This window comes from Trachinotus anak, unplaced genomic scaffold (assembly GCF_046630095.1).
Source record: "Trachinotus anak isolate AG129_WGS33_773 ecotype Australia unplaced genomic scaffold, CSIRO_AGI_Tana_v1 ptg000019l, whole genome shotgun sequence".
NCBI classification, from domain to species: Eukaryota; Metazoa; Chordata; class Actinopteri; order Carangiformes; family Carangidae; genus Trachinotus; species Trachinotus anak.
Genome location: NW_027273870.1, coordinates 23,497,661 through 23,507,598, shown reverse-complemented (window position 1 = coordinate 23,507,598; position 9,938 = coordinate 23,497,661). Strand labels below are relative to the sequence as shown.

The window sequence follows — 9,938 nt, the reverse complement described above, 5'->3', positions numbered from 1 at the left end:
ACGTCATGCAACGAACTGTCAAGCAGCGAGATGGGCGTGACTTCACCCCCCCCCCCGCACCACTGGCTGAGTGACAGAAGGGTCAGCCAATAATGTTAGAGACTGAGGACAGAAGGGGAGGGGCTGTAGAAACGGCTGGAACACGTGGAAACAGACAGCAGGACAGTGGTGAGCGCAACAAGAGAGAGTTTTTGTGCAATAGAAAGTGGTGGAGGGCGTCATTATATGTCCTGCTCTCTCTTTAAGCACCCCCCACTGCACCATACACACATTTCCGTGGTAGAAAGTGCTTTCACATCCAGGTCTTACAATTCTAGGGTAGTAAAACATAAATTACTGGTATATATGTACAGTTACAGTGCATATATACGACTTTATGCTTACACTTAACATTTCAGAGGGAAATGTGCTTTGTACTTTTTATTCCACGACTAAATTTAACATTATTTAATTATGACCTATAATATTACATCATAATTATTAATAATATATATTATTATACAATATTTATAATATGTTACGGTTAAATTTTGTGCCATACTTTGACACATGGATACAGTATTATGTGTTGCTTGCTGTTCCTTCCCTAAAGGCTCAACTCAAGCACATTTAATTCAACAGCATGTTTCAAACTTTCAAACTCAATATTAGTTTGTAAAGTTTCTGTTAAAAAATCTGTAGTCTTCAAGCTTAAGCTGAGATCCTAAGACTTGACAAAGCTCCTTCAGAGCCACAGCAAAGATGTAAGATATACAATAAATAAAAAATTAAGGGGAGAACTTCTAACTGTAATGGACTGCTTTTGCACTGTGGCTTCGCCAGTTTTACTTACTTTTAATTTTATCCACAAATGGTCTGAATACTTCCTCTACCACTGCTTCACACACACACACACAGTAAAAACAGAAAAAGATAGTCAAACATTTACAAAAAATCTTTATTTTTCTGCACCATATTTCCCTCAGAAATGTCAGCTAACAGTTAGCTGCAGCCCTTTCCCCATGATATACCAAAATACTATTCACAAAATACTATTCAAAGTGCCTTTGCATGGGGAAACAGACTGGGATAACTTAGTTTGTAAGCAGGTGTGCTTCAGATATGAAATGATGACAAAAATAAAATAATACTAGCAGACCCTTCTGTCATTTGAGGTATGCACAAAACGAACAAAACAAACAGCATCATAGACTGGTCTTTAAAGGCAGGTAGGTGAGGTGTGGGCTCTACACACAGTGCAGGGCCCGGGCCTTTGGCTCTGTGCAGATCACTGATGGAGTACGCTGTCAGGTTTGGGATAACCAAACAGCTCAAAGTCTGGTTCATATAGCTTGTACAGTTCCCTCCTCGTTGTTATAGGAATCTGTGCAAACCAGTCTCTTTCCCAGCTGGCTGCAGTTCGGTTCCGCGCCCCTGAAGGGAAGCGGAGCAGATTGTCCACCTCCAGAAGCTTCAGCAGGTGATCTGCGTCACTTTCCAGGGTTTCTAGTCGTCCAATGAAGTCATACTTGATCTGGCATGGATGGCACAGACGGTACACCTGAAACACGCAAACATAAGGTAGATACTTAAAAACCTTAAAAAAAAAAAAAAATTTTTAAATAGTTTGTGACTGTGTGTCTGTCTATCTGCCTTAGACTGTTTCTACTGTGTGTGTACACATATTAGCATATAAGAAAAACTGAAAAACAACTCTGCTCCTGTTCTGTATTTATTACCCCAGATGGTTTTGGCTACCTTGCTGTCCTCAGTGTCTGATTTTCATTTATTTCATCTGAGTTATGTTACTTATTGCTGTACAGGTCTACACCTTACTGTGTGTATGTGTATCTGTACTATTAACCATATTTTTTAATATTATTTTTTAAAATGAGAACAGAATATAAAAAACATTATTAGAGAATAAAGACCATATTAGTGAATAAAACATGAAAAATAGTCCAAATGATAAGCTGATTTTTTCCCAAACCAATAATGCCAAGGAAAAACTAAGTGACCTATCCCAACATGCTGATTAAAATGGCTCCTTTTTGTGTGGTGTTGACAGGCGCTACTCTTCCATAATACAACACACAACAAAAATGGACAATCTGCCTGCATACAGAAAAAATTGGAAAGTTGCCGCCATGACTCCACCAACAGCTGACAAAAGAATTTGGAAACAGATCAGTAGAAATACACTTTATTTTACTTTATTAATTATTGACTTTTTTGCAAAATTTTCAAAATGGAATTGGCAGCGATGTTCCAAAGGTGCAGTTGTCCTTGTAGCCCTCTTATTAGAACAAAAACATAAATTAGTTTCTTGTCTATTACCTGCCAAAATATAATAACAATCTTAGACAATTTAATTAAGAACTCCATATTATATCGGTATGGCCTTTTAACACAAACAAAGGAGATGCGGCTCCGTCTTTGTTATGTCTGCAGTCCAATTATCTCAAAAATCTAATCGTATTAAATCTAGGTTTGCTCTGCTTGTGTGCATGTACCCGTGTGAGACAAATACCTGTCGCCAGTGCTCGTTGAAGATACTCTCCCTCTCCGTCTCTGGATCCAGCAGGTATGTGATAAATTGCTCAAAGGTCGGTTTGATTCCAGCTGCAAACGCTTGGGCTGCAGTCTCTGGCAAACTCCCAGAGACATTACCATAACGACGCAGCATTACTGAACCAAACTGCTTGTAGAAGTCCTCGTTTGGCCTGAAATATGCACACAAATGCACACACTTTAATAATTCAGTAATCAAAGAACTTCTGTTTAATCCATAGTAAAGCACATTCCTCTGCCTTAAACCAGCGTACATGCGCAAACATACACACTCACTCTCTCTACCATGAAACACACCTTCCAAACTTGTTCCTGAAGGCAGAGATGAGACGTACAAAAGGGTCCCGCACAAACAGAAATTTGGTGTAGCGCTGCAGCTTGAGTGCCATCAGGTGGCGGGACAGAGAACCATAATGGCGCCAAAACCTGGTAAAGGACACATGGACAAATACACAGAACACAACAGTGGATATTCTATTAGTGTCACTGTCTTGTTTCTTAAGCTGCAATTGTGATGCTTTACAGTTTGTCAGTCAAACATCCAAGTTTCATGCAACACTGAAATACCTTTAAATAACCTGAAAAAAAAGAACAGTCTAAAAGGAGAAAAAGATGTGTCTTGCATAACGGTGCAGACAGAAAAACATATGTTCAGATACTCGAATCCAAACACAGACAGCTCCCGAGGGGTAGAGAAAGGTCTGTCTGTGCTGCAGCACCAAGCCCCGCCCGTCGTTTCCACTCTCCTCTTCCAAGTGTCAACTCGGTAAATAACTCCTTGAGCTCATGGAGAGTTTGTCAGACACAGTTTCAGTATAACTCAGTATCTAAGTGTTATTGTAGAACTGATGAAAGAGAGAACCACGGAACTTTTCAATCGTGAAGGGTCCCCGTGTAAATTCGTACAATTCTTACCCTACAATTTTTAGAAATGGATTTATTGGCATAATTGGAAGGCGAGAGACCGACTTAATATTTCCAGACTGACTCACTTTCATTTCAGAATTGACAGCTCGACATGTTGACATGTTTTACTGAGCTGTTAAAAAAAATATAATGGGGGCTTGGTCTCTCTATGCAGGAAGGTTTGTGTAGACTACAGATTTTTTTCACAATACAAAAATATTTTCTCTTGTTTGGTAAAAAAAAGTAATGTATGTATGGTCGCTTAATATAGACTGCACTTTGAAATTAGGCAAATAGGCATCAGCTGACCTGTTTTAGTCAAACACATCTTTTTTCCGTCATCTGTTGCTCATTCATTAAAACAATATAATCATATTTTAGCTAAAAAAAAAGAAAAAAGTATTTTTCTTGATTTTTCTTTACTCATCGACTCTTGTGATCATGTTAGTGAAAAGATGAGTGCAGCTTTTGCAAATCTGAATTTCAGAGGTACACTCCAACCAGGGTTTTAGCTACTACAGGACTTTTTTTTACATTTTTACATGTGACAGTAGGAAAAGCACAGGTGTTAACGATGGCTGAATTCCATTTAGCTTCTTTCGTGTCAGGGTCTTGATACTGTGCACGCTGGCTCACGGTCGGAGCCGTCGTTAGTCTTAAGTGACACCTCTGCTCTTCCTGCTGCGACAAGTCAAAATGTCTGCTGTGAAAAAGGCTTGTTAAGAAACCACATTCATGCCCCCAGTACTTCTTCGGGAAATTTGGGGGATTTAACAACATGAAGAGGAGTTTCCATTCTATAATTATGTGAAATTTACACAATGGGGGTGGGGGCATTGTTCCTGTTATTGTTTTAGCTTTCAATATCTTTAAACTTTATAGCGTAGCATCTTAAATAAGCATCAAATTAAAATATAGTGATGGCATTTGTCGATATATATATAACAAATCCCTTTATTGTACATATACCTGAAACAGCATTAAAGGGTGAGAGAATTTACAGAAAGTAAAACTGACAGTTAAATCGATAAATAAAATAAAAATTCAAATAACTTTGTTAATTAATTAATGAACTTGTTAATTAATTTTTAAATTTTGAATATTTATTGTTGGCTAGTCAAAAATGTCTTCAGAGGTGGCACATGGTGTATTTGGATTTTTGGTGTCAGTACTTTTAATCCTGGTTACAGCCCCTGCTCCTGCTCCTTTAAATACAAATCAGTTTAATGGTTAATATTCGCTCTCTGAATAATGCCATTTTGCATAACGAGTACTTTTACTTTTGATACTTTAAGGGCATTTTGCTGGTAATACTTCTGTACTTTTACTTCAGTAAAATTTTGGATGGAGAACTTTTACTTTTTCTGGTCTGTCTTCATACTGTGTCCTTTTTTTTTTTTTTTTTTTTACTGTAAAAATATCTTAATATTTCTTCCACTACTGCAACTCAACAATACAGCTGTGAGTATTTACTGTATATATGTGTGTGTGTGTGTGTGTGTGTGTGTGTCTATTCCTATGTGTGTGTGTGGGTGTCATACTTGGCGAAAGTGAGGTGAAGAGTGGAGTTGTGTACGAGGTCCGGAGGTACAGCCTCTGGGTCAGTGTAAGGCTTTCCTGAGGAGGGTGAGATCAGAGACTGGGACAAAACCACCATCACTCTCTTCCAGTTGGTGCACGCCACCTGAACAGAGAACGGCGAAGGAAGGAAAGAAGAAGTAAAGACAAAGACGTTCAGGAAGACACGAGATACTTGGAACATGTGAATATGTGTTTCGATCAGTTTCCAAAGAAGGAAGAATGTTTGTTTGTCTTCTTACTTTCTTACACTTACATCCACACACAGTGAGCCAACTCACCACCCACATGCGTACCACCACCTACATTTTCACACAAATACACACACACACACACACACAGGACAGCTGTACCTTGGGAACGTAGCAGTAGATAATCTGGTGTGTATCATCTACTATCAGATGATCCAGTTCCCTGTTGGGGATCTGCTCAAATGCCCGAGTCCTTCCAGGGAATTCCAAAGTGTCCTGCCCCGAACAAACATCCATGATCCTCTGCTTCCTTGCCTCCTGTTCCTCGTCGTAAACAGACGTATGACTCCTCTCCTTCTCCTCATCCTCCTTTGTTTCCTCCCTCCTCTGCTCTTGTTTGTCCTCTTCCTCCTCCTGTTGTTGTTCTTCAGCTGCCCCTCTCGCCTGCTCAGGGCTGAGTTTTGTACTGGAAGCGGTTGTGGGGATGGTGAAGGAGGAACTGCTCTGGTCTCTGCCGGTGGAAGGCGAAAGCAAAGAGCCTGTAGTAGTCCGTGGACAAGAATGGGGAAGCGCCTGATGTCTGGGGTCCTGCAGCGGATAGAGGTTGAAGCCCCCGATGTCGTCCCAGTAGACAATGATCAGCAGGATCATAAACAAAGACCCCAGGACGAACGCCACTCGTAGACCACGCCAAATACCCATGGTAATATCAGGTCCAGAGCAATGATTGGTGAAGAAAAGAGGAAGAGGTTCTCAACTCCATGGTGGCCATTTATTACGGAAGGAGACACTTCCTGCTTGCCGGCTGCAATTGAATGACACAGGAAATATTACAAAGACCCAAGTTCTGCTTTCACAGCCTTAGTGAAGTAAAAGGATTGAGTGTGATACCAGATGTAGAGAAGTAAACTTGAGAATAAAACATGAAGCGGCATCTTCAGTATCTCAACTTCATGAGACACATACTGGGGGTTAATCAAACTACGTACATTTAGTACTGTATTTGTACCACACTACCTTGTACTGTAGAAATATGCCACTTTTTATTCCAATACATTTGTTTCACAGGTAACTTCTTACTTTGAAGATCAAGATTTTACATAAAAAAACAAATGATGAGTTTAGAAAATGTGACGTATTGTTACAGATTAAACTACCCAGTATACAGTAGTTTTTATAAAGGCCAGCACTGTACTTAGCTAAGCATTCATTTTATGCCTAATATTTTTGTACTCCTAGTAAAATAATATGATGAATGAAAGTCTTTTACCTGTAATTGTGTGTGTGTGCGTGTGTGCGCGTGTGTGGTATTGCTAAGATCTGAAAAATGTCCTTCTTCAGTGGGGTTCACAATATTTGTTCAAAGTCAAAATATCCATATATAAACAGGTCAGTTTATTTACACAGTAACGAGTGTAGAAAGTAATTTTATAGGTCTAATATCGTATTAAACATCATCGTTTAATACTTTATTTTCTACTAGTACTTAACATTAGTTTGGACTTTCTAACAAGGCACCTTTTACATATCTCTTTTTTGTAACCAGGTGCTTCATAAATGGTTAATAGATAATTTACTAATGTTTAACAAATGTTAGAATAAGAAAGTCATGAATGATGAATAATGTATGACAAAAATGAAAAACATTGAAAAGTGAGCTGTAACACTTACATGTTTCTGGTGAGGTAGAGATTGGTGGTTACTCAAGTACTTTACTTAAGTACAATTTCAAAACACTACATTTGAATATTACTGAATATGCCACTTTAAACTTATGCTCCAATACATAGCAGAGGAAAACACTTTGCATTTATAGTTTTACTTAATTTCATTTTCTTTAACAGCTGCAGTCATTTTACTTCACATAGTCAAATATGACATTTAGACATTTATAGTTAGCTCTATTACTTCTTAATAAAAATGTCTTTTTGACCAGTGTGAAGTTACCCAGGGGCCGTGGGAACCTCAGGCTCCGCCCGGGGCGCTCAGCTGTCACGGAGATGTGAACAAACGGGGACGTGGGGGTGGAGGCGCAGTCAGCCCAGAGCCTGCAAGAGGGCTTACACCCTTTATTGTTCCATAAAAACATCTGCTATCCGGGGAAATAGTGGAAAAAATGAGGGTCCTAATAAAACCAGAAAAACAAAAAAAAAAAAAAAAAAAGAGCACGACAGAAAGTCCTCCGGCTCATATTTGGACAGAGGAAATTATTGGTTTCTCTGTGGTGTTTCTTTCCACTCGGTTTTTAATCCAAACTCCACGTTGACTGGAGGGGCCTATTTTGAGAAATTAACATCCACAAACTCTCTTGTGTCCTGGCGCGCACTGTCCACACACACACACACACACACACACACGCTCAGCAGTAAGTCTGCGGTGGAGGTGAACAGTACAGCACTTCTTGGTTTTTAATAAAAATGTTGCTCAGGGAGGTGCACGCTGTTGACCTGTTTTATTTCAGTTCATAATCTTTTTTTTTTTTTTTTTTTTTTTTTTTTTTCCCAAAGGACTCACCATCACCTCCTCCCAGTCCTCGGCCGGAAAACAACCTGAACTCATACAGTACACAGCTCACAATGCGCCCATTGAGCGGCTGCTCCGGACACTGTCCCTCTCCGGACACTGTCCCTCTCCGGTCCGCAGCGACAGGCAGACTAAACTTACATTTCTCCACAGTGTCCTCTGCTTTTTCTCCCCACAAACCTCCTCATCATGCTGGCTTTGGGTGGAGGAAAGCCCAGGTCTGTTCCCTTTATGACTCAGTGCGACAATTAAACCAGTCTGGACATTAATCCCTCTGAGAAAAATACTACACATGAGCTGATTCGTGCTCTGTCTTACCCGGCAGATGAGCTCCATGGTGCCGGCCACTCAGCCCTTTGTCGCCTGCTCGGTGTCCCCCCTCTCTGTCTGCGCCTCTGCCCGGTGATGAGACCGGCTTGGCACAACGGGACCGTAGCGGTCTACGCTCCACACAAATAAACTCTCGCGAGATTTTTTTTTTTTTTTGGGGGGGGGGGGGCAGCCACCCAGTCTTGCACAGCGGACACACTCCCGTTTTTGCGCTCACCGCTGTGAAACCAAAAACCTGCCTATGACTCAGGTTCCCAAAGTAAGGTCCCGGGGCACCAAGGCTGCAGCAGAATTAGGAATGGTCTAACTTTATTGATTATAAACAACAAGGCCTATTCAATTATAGAAAAGTTGCATCCTGATTTAAAACTAGAATTTAGTTGTCTATTCCAGGGAAGTTGGCCACAATCTCCCCTTCCAGAGTTACAGCACTGAAAGATGTGTTTGCAGAATATTATGGTGTATAAGTGAAGTTGACCTTTGACCATTTGGATATAAAATGTCCTCACTTCATAATTTTATCCTATTAGACATTTGTGGTAAATTGGGTGATAATTAGCAGAGGAATTTTCACAAGAAAGTGAGGTCACAGTGACCTTGACCTGTCACCTTTGCCCACCAAAATCTAATCAGTTTATCTCTGAGGTGAAGTGAATGTTTGCACCAAATCTGAAGAAATTCCCTTAAAGCAGTCTTGAGGTGTCAGAATTTCATTTCTTATTAAGCATAACTAAATAAAATATTTAAAGTCTAAGCAGACCTAAATAAAACAATTCAGAGACCTTATTTTTGGTACAGTCTAAATATGAGTCCAAACAACAAAAATTAAAGTAACAGTTTCAATAAAACGTGAATATGTCAAGTAAAGGAGTATTTAGCACAGGGCTGTTGTGTTACATTTCATAACACTGGACAGGTGTTTCTACTTTCCTCACTGTATATGCTCTTAAAACCTAAACATGGTATCATCCATCTTGGAATCAAGAGCTCAAGAGCTGCCTCTTAATGAGTATTTATAACATCTGTGAGCTGATGGGAAAATGATGGGGTGGCTGCCGTGTCCACATCAAAAGGTCCAGGCAGCTCCCCAGCAGTCCACAGAAAGTTGGGACCACAGTGGCTCTGTTACTAAAAATAAGTCAGAAATTTCAAGGCAACAACAAAAAGCATCAGATTTATAGTTCAACCCCTCCACCCACCCCATTGAGGACCAGGTGGATCAATACGTAGTTATGTGTGGCCAACCAGCTCCAGGCTCATATATAAAAAACAACTTCAATCTGGGTTCAGGACAAAACAGCACAGAGATGGCCATCACCAAAGTAACAAATGACCTGCTGATAGCTGTGGATTCTGGTTTTATCAACATACTCATACTGCTAGATCTCACTGCTGCCTTTGAAACAGTCTGTCACGAACCTCGTCTTTACTGTTTAAAAAATCTACTTGGGGTTACCAGCACTCCATTATCCTGGTTCATGTCTTACCTCACATCTAGAAAACAGTTTGTCTCCATCAGCAACCTCAGGTCCCCCACGTCTCCCCTCTCCCATGGGGTTCAGTCCTTGGGCCATTATTATTCATCATTTACATTCTACCTCTCGGACACATAATTCGTCAGTATGGTCTCAATTTCCATTGCTATGCTGATGACACACAAACCTACATCCACACCAAGCCCACCGACACTTTGCGACCATCCGACCTCACAGCCAACTTAAATGACATCAATGTTTGGATGACTAAGAACTACCTCCATCTGAAAAATATCTCCAGACTTCGGCCCTCTCTTTCCCGATCTGCTGCAGAGAGTCTCATCCATGCCTCTGTCACATCCAAGATCGAGTACTGCAATGCTCT

At 40.4% G+C, this 9,938-nt stretch overlaps 1 protein-coding gene across 1 annotated transcript; it reads right to left on the bottom strand.

Moving 5' to 3' along the window:
• Positions 1–918: 918 nt before the first annotated feature.
• On the bottom strand, positions 919–8,196 carry LOC139635880 (carbohydrate sulfotransferase 12-like). The gene is made up of 6 exons (XM_071503421.1): positions 8,067–8,196; positions 5,388–6,030; positions 4,998–5,140; positions 2,848–2,976; positions 2,510–2,702; positions 919–1,540 (listed from the first exon to the last, which is right to left on the bottom strand). Exons 2-6 carry the CDS (start codon positions 5,925–5,927, stop codon positions 1,268–1,270), a joined length of 1,278 nt encoding a protein of 425 aa, XP_071359522.1. The 5' UTR covers positions 5,928–6,030; positions 8,067–8,196; the 3' UTR covers positions 919–1,267.
• Positions 8,197–9,938: the final 1,742 nt, after the last annotated feature.